Source organism: Lycorma delicatula, chromosome 10 (genome assembly GCF_047948215.1).
Source record: "Lycorma delicatula isolate Av1 chromosome 10, ASM4794821v1, whole genome shotgun sequence".
NCBI lineage: Eukaryota > Metazoa > Arthropoda > Insecta > Hemiptera > Fulgoridae > Lycorma > Lycorma delicatula.
In genome coordinates this window covers 97,266,051-97,285,523 of record NC_134464.1, presented here as the reverse complement: position 1 = coordinate 97,285,523, position 19,473 = coordinate 97,266,051, and the positions used below count along the sequence as shown (strand labels likewise).

Sequence of the window (19,473 nt, the reverse complement as noted above, 5' to 3'; positions counted from 1 at the left end):
AGAACTCTTGCAGAAAATCCACGTGGTTTCTTGAGACGTGTCATGTAGCTCCGTCTTGCTGCAATACCGTTCTTTAGGTTCCACCAGGACACAAATTGGTGCACAATATTCCCGTACACTTCACCATTTACTGTCTGTTCAAAGAATATGGATCCGACTATACGATGATGTGATATCGCACACCACACACCAATTTTTTCAGGATGCAAAGATTTGTCTTGTAAAGCGTTAGGATTTTCAACCGCTCAAATTCGACAGTTTTGACTGTTCACATAACCATCGAGATGGATCCAAGCTTCATCGCTAAAGAACACTGTGTTTAAAAATTTGATTTCGTTATCATTTATGAGAGACCTAAACCTACGGCAATATTGTAATCGCTTGTTTAAACCTGGAGGCTGAAGCTCTTGGACTAATCGTACGTGATATGGATACAATTTCAATTTTTTAGCGGCTTTCTGAACACTCGAATATGATAAACCGACTTGTGTGGAAAGTTTTCGTAAACTTTTCCATGGAGAATTGAGCAATCTTGTTTTCACATTCTGTAAAACGTCATCTGTCAAGCGAGTTGGTCGACCGCTAAGTTTTCTGTCGTAAACACTACCTGTCTCTCGAAATCTGTTTGCTGGCCTAGAAATTGACATTTTTTCTGGAGGAGGAACACTGACAAATTCAATTTGAAATGATTCTTTTACACTCTCATACGATTTCGTAGCAAAATATTATTCAAGAATGAAAACTCATTGTTCTATGGTAAAAGACATTCTGTTCGTAACACGACCAGAAATGGCACAAAGGTTTACACAGCTCAAGGAGAATCAACTCACACTGCCGTATCTATACCGGTTGAGTAGTGCTACCAACTTTGTGTCTCAAAACAAAATTTCCCTTTCTTAGAAAAAAATTACCAGACATTAACAATTGGGTAACAGGACTAAAAAAATACCCTGTACTTATATTGCCTATTACTTATATTATATAGGGTGATCAAGAAGTGTTATTTTAAATAAATTAGAAACAAAAAGAGTTTAAAAATTTTTATTTAAAATCTATAGTAAAGGTATGCAACTTTTATATGAATTTGAATACTAAAGTGTGGGTACAGATGTACTGTGGTGGTTGTGGTTCAATTAGCCTAACCAAATATCTTCAGAATAGTTGACCTGAGTCTTTACAAGACTGTACCTTATTTACATGTCATCATCTCATTGGGCCATAGGGTTACTTATTGTTCACAAGTTTAACAGACTGCAACTTACACATTAGTAATAGAAAAAATAAATTTAAAAAAATATAAAAAAGATGTTCATTTTGATTGCTATAAATTGTCATCAATGGGCAATAGGGAAATGGCATACATATAAGTAAAAATATTAAATTACATGAAATGAAGTAATAAGGAATAGTAAATAAGAATATATAGCTTTAACTTATTTTCAATTTGTTTTAATAATTATTTCTTAATCTTTTCATTTATTTATCTATTTGTATAAATATTACTTCAAGTAGTCTGCTGACTTGATACTTACGACCATTTAGTTTGAGATTTTAAGTAAAATTTTTTTTCAGTTTATCTCAACTATTTAACATTTCTTTACTTGTATTTAAAAGTTATTTATTATATGAAAATATGAAGCATTGTGCTCACACAGCACATTGCTATATTTCAAATTAATTAAAATCAATAACATAATTCTGAAATAAATGACAGTGGTGATATAAAAAACAAATTTGAATGAGGCAGTACATGTAGAAAATTAAAATACAGTAAAATGTTATAAAGACATTCCCTACAAAATGAATAATTTATAAAAACAGAGGCTTCTAGCAAAAAAATTGGTCATCAAGAAAAAATAAAATAAAAAAATGTGAAAAGGGCTACCACCAAAAGAAAAGGAAAAAATCGATAACCATTTTCCAAGTACAAATTAGTCTGCCAATACTAATAAAAAGGATTTAGCTAATGAATCAGACTTCAAACTTTAGTACAAAATTAGATCCAATTTTGAAGAAATATAAATTGCGGCTTTGATATAGTGAATGAATGCAAAATTGGATGAAAGTTACACCATAAATTTATTTTATTTTTTTTTTTTTTTCTAATAGGGAACCGATACTTAGCCATCAAGCACCTAAGACTATTTAGCCTGAAAACTTAAAATCCCATCCCACTTTCCATGTCCTTCAACAATTTTTTACATTCACAATTTATCATTAATCTTTATTAAACAAAAATGCATCTGTTAGCAAACGCTCAACATTTTGTTATGCAGATTAGTTTGATTTTAAAGAATCTATTTTCATAATGACAGTTTTTTGTGAGCTTTCCTCAAACAGAAATGTCTTAATTTTTTTTATTATGAATGAATTAAGGTAAGTGTGTCAAATTTTAGCAGTCTAGAGAGCCAATAACGGTTACTTTGAATGTTGAAGGAATTTTCAATAGCAAAAAACCATTGTTTGTTAAATGGCAATTAGATAGTAACACTTTGTTAATATCATAAAACAATACACTTATATAATGTAATAAGAGAAGAATATCTAAACCACATATACAGAATCAAAAATAATTTTTTTTATTTCTTTATTAACATTTGCCAGACATCAGACAAGTATTATTAATAAAATTAAGACTACATAAAAGTCAGATGTTAAACTACAGGCATTACATCTCTGTGAAAGGCATGACCACAATTTCTAAACATTTTTATTAAAAATCAGTTTTTTACATCTATAAAATAATATATATATATATATATATATATATATATCAATAAACATGTAGATAAAAACATTTTTCCGAAATGTTTTTTTAATCAGCCTATCTGAAATCAGTTCTGCAATAATCATAGTAACAATACAAAGTAAACATACAAAAACAATACCTATAAAATATTTTTTTATTGTTACCTCCTATTATCCTTTAAAGCAGGATGTATCAGTACATAGACTAATAGCTGTCGAGCCTCTTCAACAAAACATCCAGTTTCCATTGAATAGTTTAGCATAATCGGTACAACAGCCAAATAACGATGTTTTGCTTCTTGGTTGCCAGGTCGCAAAAGCGGCAGATGAAGTAACAACTGTGTCATTGCCACTTCTTTACTCTCAGACAACAATCCACTCACAAAACCTATTAAATTAATATTATAAATGATTTTATAATATATGGTTAACATATAATCCATATAACAATACAGTTTATTGTTAACATTTAATATTATTAACACAGCAACTTACAAAAATATAGAGATATTCAATCAGATTTTTATAAAGCTATAATCTAAAAAAAGTAAATGCAAATTAGGACCGTACAATAAAATTAAATTCTATAATATTATGCAAAATCTTGCCCTTTTGTAGCATGAATAGATAAAACATTTCAATTAAAAAATTAAAAAATGTGACACAGCTTACAGTAGCATTCTGTTCCTAAGTACAGAATGCAGTTAACAGTATTCACATTTAACCTATTCTTAAACTTATCCACATTTAACCATTCTCAGCAGCTCTTCCAGTTAATTTTAAAAACCAAAAGAAATACCATAGCTCTATCAGTGAATAACAGCTAGTGATGTAAAGCATGAGAACCACTCGTGAACACTGCAGAGTGCTGGTTTTGATTACACTACCACTACATAAAATATAACAAACTGAATGAATAGAAGTTATACAATATGGCAAACAATCGTACCAAAAGGAAGTTTTAACATAAGGTTGCCAACCTTATGAACTTACCGTAGAGATGTTAATCTCTACATTACAATACTACACTCAATTACTACACTCTAATATTACACTCAATTACTTTAGAAACATTTAACAGGATTTGAAAACAAAATGTTTCAAGAATAGAAAAGCACAACAACTTAATTCCTCATGATAAGATTATAAAAACCTTGCAAAATATTAAAAATATCCAAGAACATCACATTTTATGGTCAGTCTTTTGTTGGGGGAAAATGGATTAAGATAAAGAAATGTTTATAAACAGCTATAAAGCTTCCAAAATAATTTTTACATGAAAGATTTTTTATGACTAAAAATATCTTTCTAGCGAAGCCAAGTATCATATTCTTTTATGAATTGGCTCCAATAAGGTAGATTATTCCAAATTTGAAACTTAACTGTTTCAAATCATAGCTCACCAAATTACAATTAATCAGCTTAGAAAAATAATTTTTTGGAGATTTAAACTCTCTATAATATAATTACTCATTTTATGGTTACATATAATTACACATTTTATAGCGAACTTTATATTTAGTTCTCTAAATACTTACAACCGTACAGATTTTCAGATTTAACTTATCACATTTTCAAACTTGTATACAAGTTTTAGAGAAGCTACAGAAAACCCATGACACAAAATAATAACAAATATTGTAAAAACAGAATAAAAATTAAAAATTTTTTTAAGAAAATATGTGACGAAATAATTACCTGGATTATTAGCTTCTTGTTCTTGTAAAGCTAATTCCGTACTATCAGTGAGACTGTAATCAATAGCGATAGAGGCAAACCTAGCTTGTATTGGGGCAAGCTTAGTCAACAATTTAAACAGTGCAACAGTCTGACCGCTCTTATTCCACTGGTCTAACCATGTGACCATAGTGTTTAGCTGTGCCTGAAACATAGTGCCTTCAGCGTAGTTCAGTACTGCGTCAGTAGGACACAAGTACTGTGTGTTGGTCTCTTTTATGGACACTGAAGAAAAAAAAAATCAAGTAAGATAAAGAAAGTTGACACACATTATGAAAATTATATTTTAAAATAGCAAGTTTGCATAAAATGTTAAATATACAGAATATGAATTGATTTTGATAGAGATCGATTTTGCTTGTCGATCAACAGCCACAGAAAACAAAATATGTAGTCTTTTCTCGCTTGCAGGACCCCTTTTTTCCTCAAGTCTTTCTTGGTAGAGAGCTATCTCTTCTGATGTCACATTTTTAGGTTTATTTTTTGATAGCCACCTTATGTGGGCCAAACACATCAAAGAATTAAGAATGAGATGTTTCAGACTTTTAGATATGCTGCGAGTCCTTAGTAATACCAATTTGGGTGCCAATCTGTCATGTATGTTGCATTTTTACTGATATTATTGATTTTTACTGATTTTATGCTATAAATAAAGCTTTGAATATCATTACCATAAGTACGGTCATATCCTTATTTGTAGCAACTCATGTAGTCCTCTCCAAGCCTTACAAAATTTTTACTCCAGATATCCGCCACCGAAATTTACAATGCAATTGACAAGTTGAACCATCGCAATGCAAAAGCGAGTTTCTACTGGATCCCTAGCCGTGTAGGGATTTCGGGTAATGAACATGCAGATTCCGCTACTAAAGACGCATGTAGTCAACCATTCTTCACTACCCATGTTACTGCATCAGACTTTATTAGTTATGTAAAACTCGCTCTTTGTGCAAAGTGGCAGAATGACTGAACAGCTACAATAGATAAAATCGGACACATTAAAGGTTCTGTGTTGTCATGGGATTCCACGCACAGGAAAATTTGTCATGAGGAACTGGTCCTCTGCCGATTGCGGATAGGTCATAAAAGAGCTACACACAGGTAACTGTTGTCAGCAGTAAATGCACCAATATGCGTACGATGCAACTGCCACTTGACTGTGTGCCACATCCTTGTGGATTGTGTGTGTTACGCGGCCTTACATGCAAATTTAAACTGCCCAGACATTCGTCAAATCCTGGGCAATGACAAAGAAATTTTGGGCTGGGTGTTTTTATTTCTTCGAAGTGTTTGTATTTTAGGTACGTTTTAGTAGTGTTGTTTTATTTTATTTTTATACTGTTATCAATTTCATTTAAAATTTTTATTTTTTCTGTTATCTGTATTTAATGTTTTAGTTTAAGTTTTTTATTTTGTTTTTGCATTTCATATTTTAATTTAAGTTTTAATTTTGTTTTTAAATTTTTAGCGTATGTTTTGTATTTTGTTTATTTTTTTTTTTCGGGGAATGATAACGAAGAAACGTTTTTCGCCCCTGCCCCCCCCAAAAAAAAAACAGAATATAGTTCCAAATTAATCCTCCACTTGATTAACCAACAAAGTTCATTTGTTGTTCACTGAAATTAGATGTTTTATTTAAAATACTACTTACTGTACCTTATTAAATTTATATGTATATGTAAAAACAGAATTTAACAGAACCAGATATTTTATAATTAACATAACCTAACAACCATATTAACAAGACTGATTTAATTTATATTATTGCTTGGCATGTCAAAAAAAAATTAATAAAAATTATGCAAGAAAAGTAAGTCCTTGATTTTTCCTGAATAGTCTGTTTATATAGTTATGCTCCGATACGTCAGAGATAAATTAATTAAATTTCTACAAACAATTAAGTTTTTCAATTTTCTAGTATTTATATACTGTACAACCCAAACCAGTGTTAAATTTCTATTAAATTTAACAATATTCTGTTCACTGAAAATTGCTGAGAAAAGCTTTTCTTTAAAAAAAAATTCTCCGCAGTTTCAACATTACGACTAACTGCTCTTCATAACAAAAAGTTTAATTTGTAGGATAAGTTAAAACTAGAAATAAAAGAATAAATAATACAATAGTGCAAACTTTTTTAAATGTAATATTCTTTTGGGGCTTAATTTATATTTTTAAATTCAATAAAAATATCTGAAAAAAATAACTTTTCCATTTAATCAACAAGAAATTTTCTAAATTTAAAACTGTAATGCTTTTAACAAGCTCCCCCAACCACAAAGTAAAATCATGAAAAAGTAAAGCACACCTACACGCAGAATATAAAAAAAATAATAACTTACTGGTAACAGAAAGAAGTATCAAATACAGTTATGATTAACACGAAATGGTCAGCAAAAAATCTCTTAAAACTACGCGAATCAGAAAATGCAACTGTCACCCAATCCGTAAAGAATTATGCTCAGCAATATTGTAAACTAATTTTACCTCTTAAATTCTCCCCACTCCATCAAATCGCACATACTACCACTTGTAAAATGAGGGAAGGGATAAATGTAAAATAATTTTCCCGGTATTCTAAATCACACCGAAATATACACCACCAACCACGTATCATCATTCAGAACAATTACAAATGACAATCAAAACAACAGTTTTTTTTTTTCACGAACCATCTGATAAAAAAATTGACCGCCTTCAAATGAATTTTAGGGAAAAATAAATTAAGAAATAATAAAAATTAGATAATAATATTTTTCAGATTTTTTAAATTTTGAAGTCTACATCAAATTAGAAACAAGTATCAATATCAATTTGTTAACTTTAAACTTGGGGCTAACTCTGAAATTTAAATTTAACAAGGTTTGACTATTATTTTTTAATAAATATTATTTTTTTATAGCGGTTTTTCATTTTTTTAAGTTGATTTATACATGTTTTAAATTTTTAACATAATCCTTTTTTTATTTTTATAAAAACATTAACTTTGACCTGCAAAAAATACTGCCTGTATGAAAAAAAAACAATAAACAAAACGCTAATTAAAAATCATCAACATCTATTTACTTGTAGAAGAATCAGAGACCTTGCTTTTGTACTGAATTTAACAAATTATGTTCCACAATTAAATTGAATTGATACAATTAAAATAAAATAAAAAAACTGAATTATCAATTTTAATTGATAGCGAAAGGTTGCACAAGAGGCAAATATAATCTAGTTATTTTAATATCTTAATACAGTTTCGGTGGTCATCCAAGACCACACTATTGACTGTGGAGGAATTATTTCTGCTACATCCTCATATGTTAACTTATACGGTGTCCAAAGGCAAACGATAAAAAGTTTACCGAAAACCAACGTAGATCAGCATTAGCCAGAATTTTTTTCAGTATAATTATTTCTTTCCATAGAGGTGTTTGTAAAGTTTAGTTTTCAGAAGTTGAAACACTGAATCTGGCTAGAAATTAGTTGAATTCCTTTAGAAACGCTGTCAAGTGATGATTAAGTAATGAAATAAACTTGCACACAGAAAATTGTCACCCGAATGATATTATTTTTAAGAAATTGGATGGTTATAACATAATTTAAATGCTTTTGGGTAAAGATCTGTTTGTATATTAAAGAATAAAATGAATGCTTGAACAAACTGGTCATCATTTTTTTTAAATGATCCGTTTCACTGACACAAAAGTACTACTACAACTAATGATGTTCTCCTCTCTCTTTCTTTCTTTTTCCTGTTTAGCCTCCGGGAATTACCGTCAGGTATTACTTCAGATGAAGAATGAAGATGATATGTATGAGTGTAAATGAAGTGAAGTCTTGTACAGTCTCAGTTCGACCATTCCTGAGATTGAAATGTGTGATTAATTGAAAACCCAACCACCAAAGAACACCAGTTTTTTTTAGGTAAATAGTTTTAAATACAAATTAAAAATATCAAATTAAAGATATCAAACGAAGCAGTCAATTTTTTATACAGTTCCAAAAGAAAAAACAATTTCCAGAATGGGAACCCTCCACACACCCCACTCATACTGTTATGGTTCTACCATTTCTGTTTTCTCTTACTAGCTTATTAGATATCTTCAATTATTTTACAAATACTTCTTGATATTACACTTCTTCCTGATACTTAAGAGTTCTTTCTCATTTTTTCCTTAAGGGTAGTTTCCTCTGGACATTATTTAAAGTTATTTTTCCTGTTCCGGGTGTTATTCAACAACTTTTTTCTTATAGAACTCTTTTTTAGATACTGTTCCTTTATGTACACTTAAAGCTTTTCACAATTATTTTCTACTTAGGTGTCCACCTTTATTGGTAAAGTAGATTTATCAACTTTAAGCTTTTCAGCCTGAACCTCAACAAATTTAGGTATGGAGAAATGTAAATGAAGTAATCCTACAGGAAGTTCCAATAGAACTAATTTTAGTATTATCAGACTAGTGTTATGTTACTGGATTAACTATTTAAAACAATTTGTTTCTTAAACAAATTGTTTTTTCCTTAAAACAAAGAAAAGGTTCCTTTGTTAATAAATTTCATGCATTTATTAGTCATTTAACAAAATTATTGTATTGCAAATCTAAAAAAAATGGTTTTCAGACAACAAATTTTTCATTTTTACTTCAGATATCATGAATACTACTAGAAATACAGTTCTGGAACGTATTTTATTCAATTTTTCGGGTTAAACCCATTAATTTCACCCTTCAATTAACATCCTAAAAATTTCAATACAACCTCATTTCACCAGAGAAGATGAATTTTGGGCGAAATATTTCGTTAACCATAACTCGCTAATGAAACGTTTCCGTACCTATGTTTGTATGAACTTTTTTCTTGTGGAGCTTCTTTTTGGCTTCTGTTACATTATGTACACTTAAAGCTGTTTACAATTTTCTTTTTAGGCGTTTTCCTTAATCGGTAAAGTTGATTTATCTACTTTAAGTTTTTCTAATTGAACCTCAATAAGTCTAGGTATGGAGAAATGTAAATGAAGTAATCCTACAGGAAGTTTCAATAGAACTGATTTTAATATTATCAGACTAGTGTCATGATACTGATTAACTATTTAAAAACAAACAATTTCTTTCTTAATGTAGTATGGTTTCTTGTATAAATATATATATACAAACACACTTCTTTATAAAATATTATGTGGGGGATTTAATTTTTTTTAAATAAATATATATATATATTTTAGCATCCCGTCGCGGCTATGCCCGCACTATATGATTACTTGCCTTTCCCGTCACGGTCAGGACTATTTTTTTGTAATTAATTACATAAACTCATTGTTACAGAGAAACTCAAAAAACAGTAATTTCATTGTAACTCCATTTTATTCCCTCAGACTCGGAATTTCAAAAAATCCTTTCTTAAGGTGTACGCTTACACCGTAAAAGGAACGTGAATCAAAATTTTCAATTTATCTTTAGTAGTTTTATCTGGGCGTTGATTATGAATCACTCACGACATGTTCTTTTATATATATATATACATACATACAGATTTATGTATTAAATTAGTAATCAAAGTTTAGAAAGCTCACTTGAAACGCAGGATGAGGACAGATTGTTAGATCAAACCTACCGGGTTGGTCTAGTGATGAACGCGTCTTCGTAAATCAGCTGATTTCGAAGTCAATAGTTTCAACTTTCAAATCCTAGTAAAAGCAGTCACTTTTATATGGATTTGAATACTAGATCGTGGATACCGGTGATCTTTGGTGGTTGGGTTTCAATTAACCACACATCTCAGAAACGGTCAACCAGATACTGTACAAGACTACACTTCACTTACACACATACTTATCATCCTCATTCATCCTCTGTAGTAATACATGACGGTGATTCCCGGAGGCTAAACAGGAGAAAAAATTATTGTTGGATCAGCGACTGGTTTACTGTTACCTACGATGTCTTGCCGCGGTACACTATCTCTTCCACTGTACTAAAAATAGTCCAAACATCAAAATTACTTCAGAAGATACCTCAGATAGAATTAGAGTACAGCATCTCAGTGTTATAGTACAATGAAATTCCACCGGTGACAGTCATTAAAAAATATCGTTATCTTGTTTTGTTATCGACATGTTCAAATTGGCCCGTGACAAAATCGTACACAGCTATTTAGACGTAAAAATAAAATTAGTTGGCAACGATATCTTTCGGTTTTCAATTCCGTAATGCAGACCTGGTAGCATAATTATTTTTTTAAAACATTCGTTTCCAGAGGGTATGTTCTTTTTTTCAAATGTTTCTATTTTAATTAAAAATAAATTTAATGTATGTGGCATTTTAAGTATTCGTAAAATTTATCTTCGTTAACAGTAAGTTCTTTATAAGTCGTAGCATACTCTTCTTTGGTTTTTCTTTTAAACCGTACATCATGTACCCTTTTTTCTTTTCTTACTGCTTTTATCCTCTTCTTCATCAAGAATTACAGTTACGATTGTATTTCATCAGAAAATTGGGCAGTCTCAGAACAATCTGATTTAATACTTCATTGCAAATATATTGATAAATATGAATAGTCGACTAAATTATCAATGTCACGGTACGGGCACTGCGAGTTGCGAGAGCATTGTTTTGATTGAATAAACAGAGATAAATAGATTGCGGCAAATATGTGATAGTGCTCTGTAAAATTTGACGAATTCCATACACAATTAAACATTTAAGATCATTATAATTTGCATCGATTCGAGTAACTAAATGAATAAAATTAAATTTAAAAAAAAATACCAAAACTAAGAAACTCAATTTCATACGAAAATATTGAGATGAAAATGTTAAAATAAAAATATTGAAGGCAATAAAACTGCACCAAATATCTTTACAAAATATTTACGGAATATCTATTACCGTTGGTGAGGGGTATCCTTAATGTAAAAAAAAGTTGAAACACTCTTTTGATTAATTAGAACTTAACACCTTACAATTCTACGCATTGTAATTATACAGTAAAAACTACACAAATTTAATTAAAAATAATTTTGATCGTCAAGATCAAACGAAACAGTTATTAAACATATAATATTAACGCAAAAATACTTTGGAATATTCTGGACAAACAGAATAACATAACGGGGTTGTAGTGTCTTGTGTTTTTCTTCAGGAATTCTACATTCGAATTCCGTTGCAGGATTGGTATTTTTCATTTATGAAAAACAATGAGTTTATGTGAATAATTACAAAAATATTAAACGAGTTAATAAAAAGTTAATGAAATTGTTGATGTAATAGCGTACTGACGACATTATCAGCAACACCTCGAGTAAAAAAAAATTGATTTGGACACCACATGACTTCCTTGTATGCCTATTAAATTACATATACACATTTTTAAAAGTAGAAAAATGTTATTTTATTAATAACTTCTGATTTTTTTTCATATTTTTTTTATTTTCATTGTTATTGAATTATCATTTATTTAAACAAAATCTTTTTACAATCACAGGTTAATAATTATTAAAAAAAAATTGGTAATTAAATCAATTTATTTAAATTAAAAAAAAAAAGAAATGAAGTCGAATTCGAACAAAGGGCCTTCCCCTTGTAAGATCCAAATATTATTTAATTAAAATTTTATTTGGCTAAAACTCTGGAACCGATGAAAATAAGTACCGCTTATGATGTATCGTTAAAAAGGTCTTAATGAGAGCTTATTACTGCAGTTAAGAATAACTCAAAAATCCAATTTTTTGGATTTTGGGCTTTTTGGGATACTTTTGGTCCAGTCGATTGTAATCAAAAGGGGAGGTGTACAACTAGATGTTACAACAGTCCTAAATCCAAAATTACAGCATTCTACGGCTAATAGTTTTTTAAGTTATCCGAGATTCATACTGTACAGACGTCACGCCGAAACTAGTTAAAATGGATTCAGGGATGGTCAAAATGGATATTTCAGTTGAAATCTAAAAAACCAATTTTTTTCGCGATTACAATGTAAAAGGAAGTAAAAATGAATAATTAGTATAAATACGGAATTATAATAAATTACTACACGTTTTTTTTATTATTTTACAATGGCATTATTAATAGTCATCGACTCTGATAATATTATATTTAACTAAACAAAAAAATATACGCCTACATCCAATCACTTGCTTTCATAAGAAAGTAACAACAGATAGTAAAGGGGCGGACGCACGTAGACGGACGAGTGAGTTTAAGCTACTTTTACTGATCTTAGAAAACATTTAATAACTAGTTTCATAAAATCTTATTTAACATCCGGTTCACTTTTTGTTTAACTTACATAATTTCATTTCATTACTGAAATTTATCTTCAAAAAAATACTAAAGAAAGAGGTACTTTTATCGAATGCCGGCGCCAACGCTTGTTCGCTTCATATCAGCGGCTTTTTCTAACTAATTTCTTTATTCATTGTTAATTTACAAGCTACTGAATTATTTCAACTTAAAAATCACGAAAATTTTACTTGCCGAAAGCTACGATCGGGGGCGAGATCGCCCCCGATTGTACGACGCCATAAGAATTCGGCGAAGTACAGTTCAACGTGACGCCTTTTTATTCGGCCATTTCAGAGATCCCCACATACGTTCAACGGTTTGAATATCATCGGTTAGTATTAACGAAATAGTACCGATGATTCAGTGTAATGGCGGAACCGTTCCGTTTCCAGTACGTCAGTTTGGTACGCACGCCAGGAATCCGAGTGAAATATGCTCCCGATGTTAACTTTAATACCATTCATCAGGGTTTGAAGCGATTTATAAGCAACTTTCATGAGAAACACACGCAGTTTTCATGACAAATGCCGCTGAAAACCCACTGTTGTGGGTAGACGCGACCGGTATGATTTTTGCGCCTCGAGAACAGCGTTTAATGGATTCTGAGGAACATACAATTTCCTCCGATTTCAGGTTGTCTGTGTTATTCAATATTGTTCGACTGTATTGAAATAACTTCTGTAATGAAATTATTCCGATCGACTACTGTATTCGGGCCAACAGCCGATCCAAGATGACATCAAGCATCACTTGATAATTGAAACGCCCAGTTATATAGAAAACCTATGTCAATCACGAAGATGAGGTTCAAATTTTTCAGTCGAGCACCGTCATGCATATTTACTTTCGACCGGCAAATACGTTTGTTGCTAAGCCGTACAATACCATCGGTTTCGTAAAATCGCGCTGCGTGTCCATTGCGACATGTCCTGGTTCCAGTTAGAATGCCACGCAGTTGGAGGAACCGATCGGTTTCGTGTTCGTTAGTAGGCAAATTCCAAATATTCATGTTAAACCTCGATACCGAAATTAAACTGCTCTCAACATAAACGCACAGAACCGATCCAAATAACCTGCTACAATACATTTGAAACAGATATCGAGCTGAATCTACTTTACTGAGATAAGGAAATTTATTCTTATCTAATCTTTTTCGTTGGAGACATTTAATCAGATAGTATTCTTATATTGTTAAAAAGAGATAAATTGGATATTTAAGCGAATAATCAGCGGTGCCAGTATTCGATAACAGAATTCCTCGATGGTACTTTTAAAATGAAAATACCATATTTATTTTATTTGTAAAAGGTAACCGATCTTGACGAAAAACAATTTTTTTTAAATGTAATACAACTGGAAAAACCATCGGTTCAAATCCCCCCCAATTTTGGTATAAATAAATTTTTAGAATTCTTCTTACCCGCATTCAACAAGGGCGTAAGACGTTAAGTCAAAAAGTAACCGTAAAAAGCAAGTAAGTTTTTTTTATAATTAATTCATTTTAAGATTTCTTAAAATCTGAAGAAGGTACTGTGTATCGAAACAGCTGTCATTTTTAAATACATTTTTTGAAAATCAAAAAGATATCTGTTTTTACTTTCTAATTGTTATTATGAATTTCCAACAAGCAAAGGCTTCAACCATCGATTATTTAATTTTCTTTACTTTTTCTTCATAATTTCGAAGACAAATTTCAGTAATGAAATAAAACTGCATTTGTTAATAAAAAAATAATTGAGAAGTAAAACAGGGCCAATAGATTTTTAATGTAGCTATATACAGAGTTATTTATTATCTTTAAATTAATAGACTAGTATGTAGCTCGCCATCTGTGTACGTATAAACAGTTATTCTCATATATATATATATATATATATATATATATATATATATATAAATATATATATATGTTAAGGAAAGTAGACAACAAACACAATGATTTTACCCTGGCAGGTCAAAAACTATAAGAAAGAATGTGACCACACCGACTTATCTAGGGACGATATTTTAGATTTAAAAAAAATATAATTTCACATAATATAGCAAAAAAAAAGTATCTTTTTAAAACTGTCTGGACGGTTTAAACCTTATTTTTATAAGAATAACATTTTCGTTAACAAACGTTAAGTATGAAAAAAAAGTTAATTCAACAACATTATCAATAAATGAATATTCGTTAAATTTAAAATTATAGAAAATCGCAATTTTTCAATTAAAGGGAAAATAATATTTTTCCAACAATCGACCAAAAAATAAGAAATGAAACAATGCCGCTCACTGGTTAACTAAAACTTTTAAATAATTTTGTTACAAATTCAGGAAAATGAAATACTTTATTGTGAAAAGTCATCTGTAAACGGATAAAGCAATCATTTAGGGAAAGATAACAAAAATTCTGATAATGAGAAAATAAAAACAAATCATCCTCCGTGGATATAAATACCAGTGAATACGATTTAAACGCTTAAAAAAATCTGACGTAGACACCACATAACTTCTTTGTACGCCTTTTAAATGACATATACACATTTTTTAAAAAATGAAAAGTTCATTAATAACTTCTGATATTTTTTTATTATTTTTTTTATTTATTCATCGTAAATGTTTTTTTTACAATGAGAGGTTAATAAATTAATAAATCAATATATTTAACTTAAAAGAAAAAAAAGTTAAGAAAAAAAGGAGATGAAGTCTGATTCGAACCGATGTGCCTTCCTTCACCTTGTAAGATCCAAATAATTCATTAATTAAAATTTTATTTGGCTATAGCTCTGGAGCCGATGAAAATAAGTACCGCTTACGATATATCATTGAAAAGTTCTCGATGAGGGCTTATTACTGCAGTTAAGAAAAAGTTTAAAATCCAAATTGTTTTGGATTTTGGGCTTTTTTGGTTTAGTCGATTGCAATCAAAAGGGGAGGTGCACAAGTAGATGTTACAACAGTCCTAAATCCAAAATTTCAACGTTCTACGGCTAATCGTTTTTCAGTTACGCGAGTATGTATGTATACATACACACATACATACGTACGTACAGACTTCAGGCCGAGACTAGTTAAAATCTGGAAACCGAAATTTTTCGTGACCACACAAAACATTTTCCTTCACTTCGTACTAGGAAGTAAAACACAAAATGCGAACCAAAGGTAAATAAAGTGAAATAAGTAATATTTAACTACGTAATTTTTTTTTATTTTTGTGCCATAAATCAGTCCCTAATTATGACAAACACGCCCGGGCCCTGTTTACTTATTTTTTCTTTAGGTATTCAAAGTATTTCCACTGAAAACTCAAATAAATTAATAAGGAATTTTTAGATAATGTTAGATTAAATGATATTTTAAAAAACTCATTGTTTAACATATTCTCATCGTCCAAAAATCCTTCTTTAAATTCGATTTGTAATTCTGCACCAAAATAAATGTCAGCAAGTTGTCAACAGTTTTTTATTTTATTTGTAATTTGACAGACTTCAAACGATCGAAATTTTCAATTGAAAAATGAATTTTTGGTCAGATTCACTGGACCGATTTTGAGGATTCCTTTTATATACCAGTATAATTAATTTTTTCTGATAATTTTCTTTCAAATATAACTCAAAGAATTTGTTTAAAATAAATACTATACGATCTACCTAGAAGATCTGAAGATTCTTTTCTTTTTTTTTTCTTTATCGACGTTATTAAATAGATTATTGTTACAAGGAATTAAAGGATCTTAAGGATGTTATTCTAATATTTAATTAACTTTCAGTCAAAACCGATAAAACTGGTAGGAAATTTTACATCAACAAGCCCTAAACATAAAAACAGATTAAAAACTCTAACGTAAAATGTAATACTCATTCTTTCAATTCACGCGTTTATCTGAACATTTTAAAATTTAATTCGACCGTTTTCATAATGGAACGGAACGCAAGGATGTCTGAGAGTTCAATACCCTCCTACTTTTCGCAGTATACGGACTACACTGACGGATTATTAATAGGAGATGGCGTTGATTTGTTTGGTGGAGTTTGGATTGCGTTCCTATCCGATGGAAAGTGTTAGCTGCAGGGACCCGGCGGAACGATGAGCTAATAAGCCTATCTTCCGTAACGCGCTCCCTTTCGCCTAGAGTGGGCTGAAATCTTTTGTTTAAGGGATCGTCCTCTCTTAAAGAAAGGGCGCCGGAATCGATTTCAAGGCCTGTATTTGTTACATTTAATTTAATTTTGATTTTTTTTTTAAATTAAAGATAATGAGTTTGGCTGGATTGTTCTAGGACGTTGTGTCCCAGAGCTATCCCGGTCAGTAGGAAAGTGGGGTTGGGATGGTTACTAAGGAACGTTCTCATAAAAATAGTTTTCAGTTCAATATTTAATCGAGTACAGGAAAAAACGTTGTCTTTCTTTCAAAACTTGGAGAAGATTTATTTAATATATAGGTAGAAAAACAAAGAAAAAAATATTTTTTTTTTTATAAAGATATATGCAATTTTACGAAGCTAGGAACTTTCAACAAAACACTTATTATTCTAAGAAATGAACAATTTGAAATTGAATATTGTTCCATTATAACGAAAACAGGGGAGTCCGATACCGACAAAAGTTTTAAATAATATTCAGTTAAACTATACAGATAGGTTATGAAAATAACAAAATACCCGTTATGGATAAATCAGTTGTCTGTCAACATTTTATTTCTATTATTATAATTTTAACGTTTTGCTGTAATCTCAATAACTAACAATACGAAAGGACATACCTTTGTACGACTAACATTCATAAATACCCCTTGCCGGTCATCAATAGTGTAGGAGACTAGATAAGCACCAACAAGAACAAAACAACCCTTGCAATAAAATCCCTTCTATCGTAACATCCAGTTACCAATCGACTTTCTATAAATATTTTTCAACTTTGTTAAATACCGTGGGAACATGCGAAAAAATAATTCCCCAGTTCGACCCAATATAGGACTCGGGTATATGTCATAAAAACAGGTACTTTTAGCCGAAAACTAAAAACCATTACTTGACAATAAATAAAACCTTTCTTAAAAAAAAAAAAAAGATAAAATAAATATAATGTTTGAGAAAATATTATGAATGTTTTAAAACGAGTATACGACCACAATGTTAAAGGAAAAGAATAATAGAAAAAAAGGAAAACTACTAGAAAAAACTGACTTTGAAAAAGACTTAGCATTTACGTTGAAGTTAATCCAAGACAAAGAAGCTCAAAATAAAAATAAAAATACGGGCTTTAATATAAATGGTAATATAAAATGTTAATTTTACAATATTTATTTATATATTATTTATAATATTTATTTATACTAAAGATGGATGAAGCAGGAGCGATATAAAATGCCGAATAGCACAAGCGAAACGAGCCTTCAGTAAGAAATATAATTTGTTTACATCAAAAATTAATTTAAATGTCAGGAAAAGATTTTTGAAAGTGTATGTTTGGAGTGTCGCTTTATATGGAAGTGAAACTTGGACGATCGGAGTATCTGAGAAGAAAAGATTAGAAGCTTTTGAAATGCGGTGCTATAGGAGAATGTTAAAAATCAGATGGGTGGATAAAGTGACAAATGAAGAGGTGTTGCAGAAGATTAATGAAGAAAAAAACATTTGGAAAAATATAGTTAAAAGAAGAGACAGACTTATAGGCCACATACTAAGGCATCCTGGAATAGTCGCTTTAATATTGGAAGGACAGGTAGAAGGAAAAAATTGTGTAGGCAGGCCACGTTTGGAATATGTAAAACAAATTGTTAGGGATGTAGGATGTAGAGGGTATACTGAAATGAAACGACTAGCACTAGATAGGGAATCTTGGAGAGCTGCATCAAACCAGTCAAATGACTGAAGACAAAAAAAAAATTTATAAAATTTGTAATTAAAAAATCTGATGTGAACACTCATGACTTCCTTGTATACCTTCCTTGTAATTACATATACACATTTTTTTTTAAATGAAAAGTACATAAAAAATTTTATTTCATTAATAACTTCTGATATTTTTTTTAATTGTTATTACTGAATTATTGTTTATCGTAATTTTTTTTTTACAATCACACGTTATAATTATTAATAAATCAATAAATTTAAATTTAAAAAAAAAACAAAGATTCGAACCGATGTGCCTTCCCCTTGTAAGATCCAAATATTTTATTAATTAAAATTTAATTTGGCTATAACTCTGGAACCGATGAAAATAAGTACCACTTATGATATACCGTTGAAAATCTCTCAATGAGGGCTTATTACAGTTAAAAAAAAGTCCAAAATCCAAACTGTTTTGGATTTTGGGCTTTTTCGAACGCTTTTGGTTCAATCGATTCCAATCAAAAGGGGAGGTCCACAACCAGATGTTACAACAGTCCTAAATCCAAAATTTCAACATTCTACGGCTAATCGTTTTTTTAATTATGCGAACACATATGTACAGACGTCACACATCGAAACTAGTCAAAATGGATTCATGGATGGTCAAAATGGATATTTCCGTTGAGATCTGATAAGCGACATTTTTTTGCGATCATAATACTTCCTTTACTTCGTACAAGAAAGTAATAAAAAAGTACTCGAGATTTTTTTATACATTCTTATTGACTGACATCTTAATATTTACGCACAAATCAAACCTATCAAATATGAATGAATTACTGAATGAAATTGTCACGTTTTTCAACTAAACGTAATGAATGGTACGTATAAAAAAAAAACACGAGG

The 19,473-nt window shown here is 30.2% G+C and overlaps 1 protein-coding gene across 1 annotated transcript in view; it reads right to left on the bottom strand.

Annotated features, from left to right (window-relative positions):
• Positions 1-19,473, bottom strand: part of LOC142330928 (protein Smaug homolog 1-like) — a 33,325-nt gene that overhangs the window by 12,983 nt on the left and 869 nt on the right. The window contains exons 2-3 of the mRNA XM_075376395.1: positions 4,447-4,710; positions 2,914-3,136 (exon numbers count right to left, since the gene is read on the bottom strand). Coding sequence (XP_075232510.1) covers positions 2,914-3,136; positions 4,447-4,639 — 416 coding nt within the window. The 5' untranslated portion in view covers positions 4,640-4,710. The remainder of the gene's footprint in view (positions 1-2,913; positions 3,137-4,446; positions 4,711-19,473) is intronic.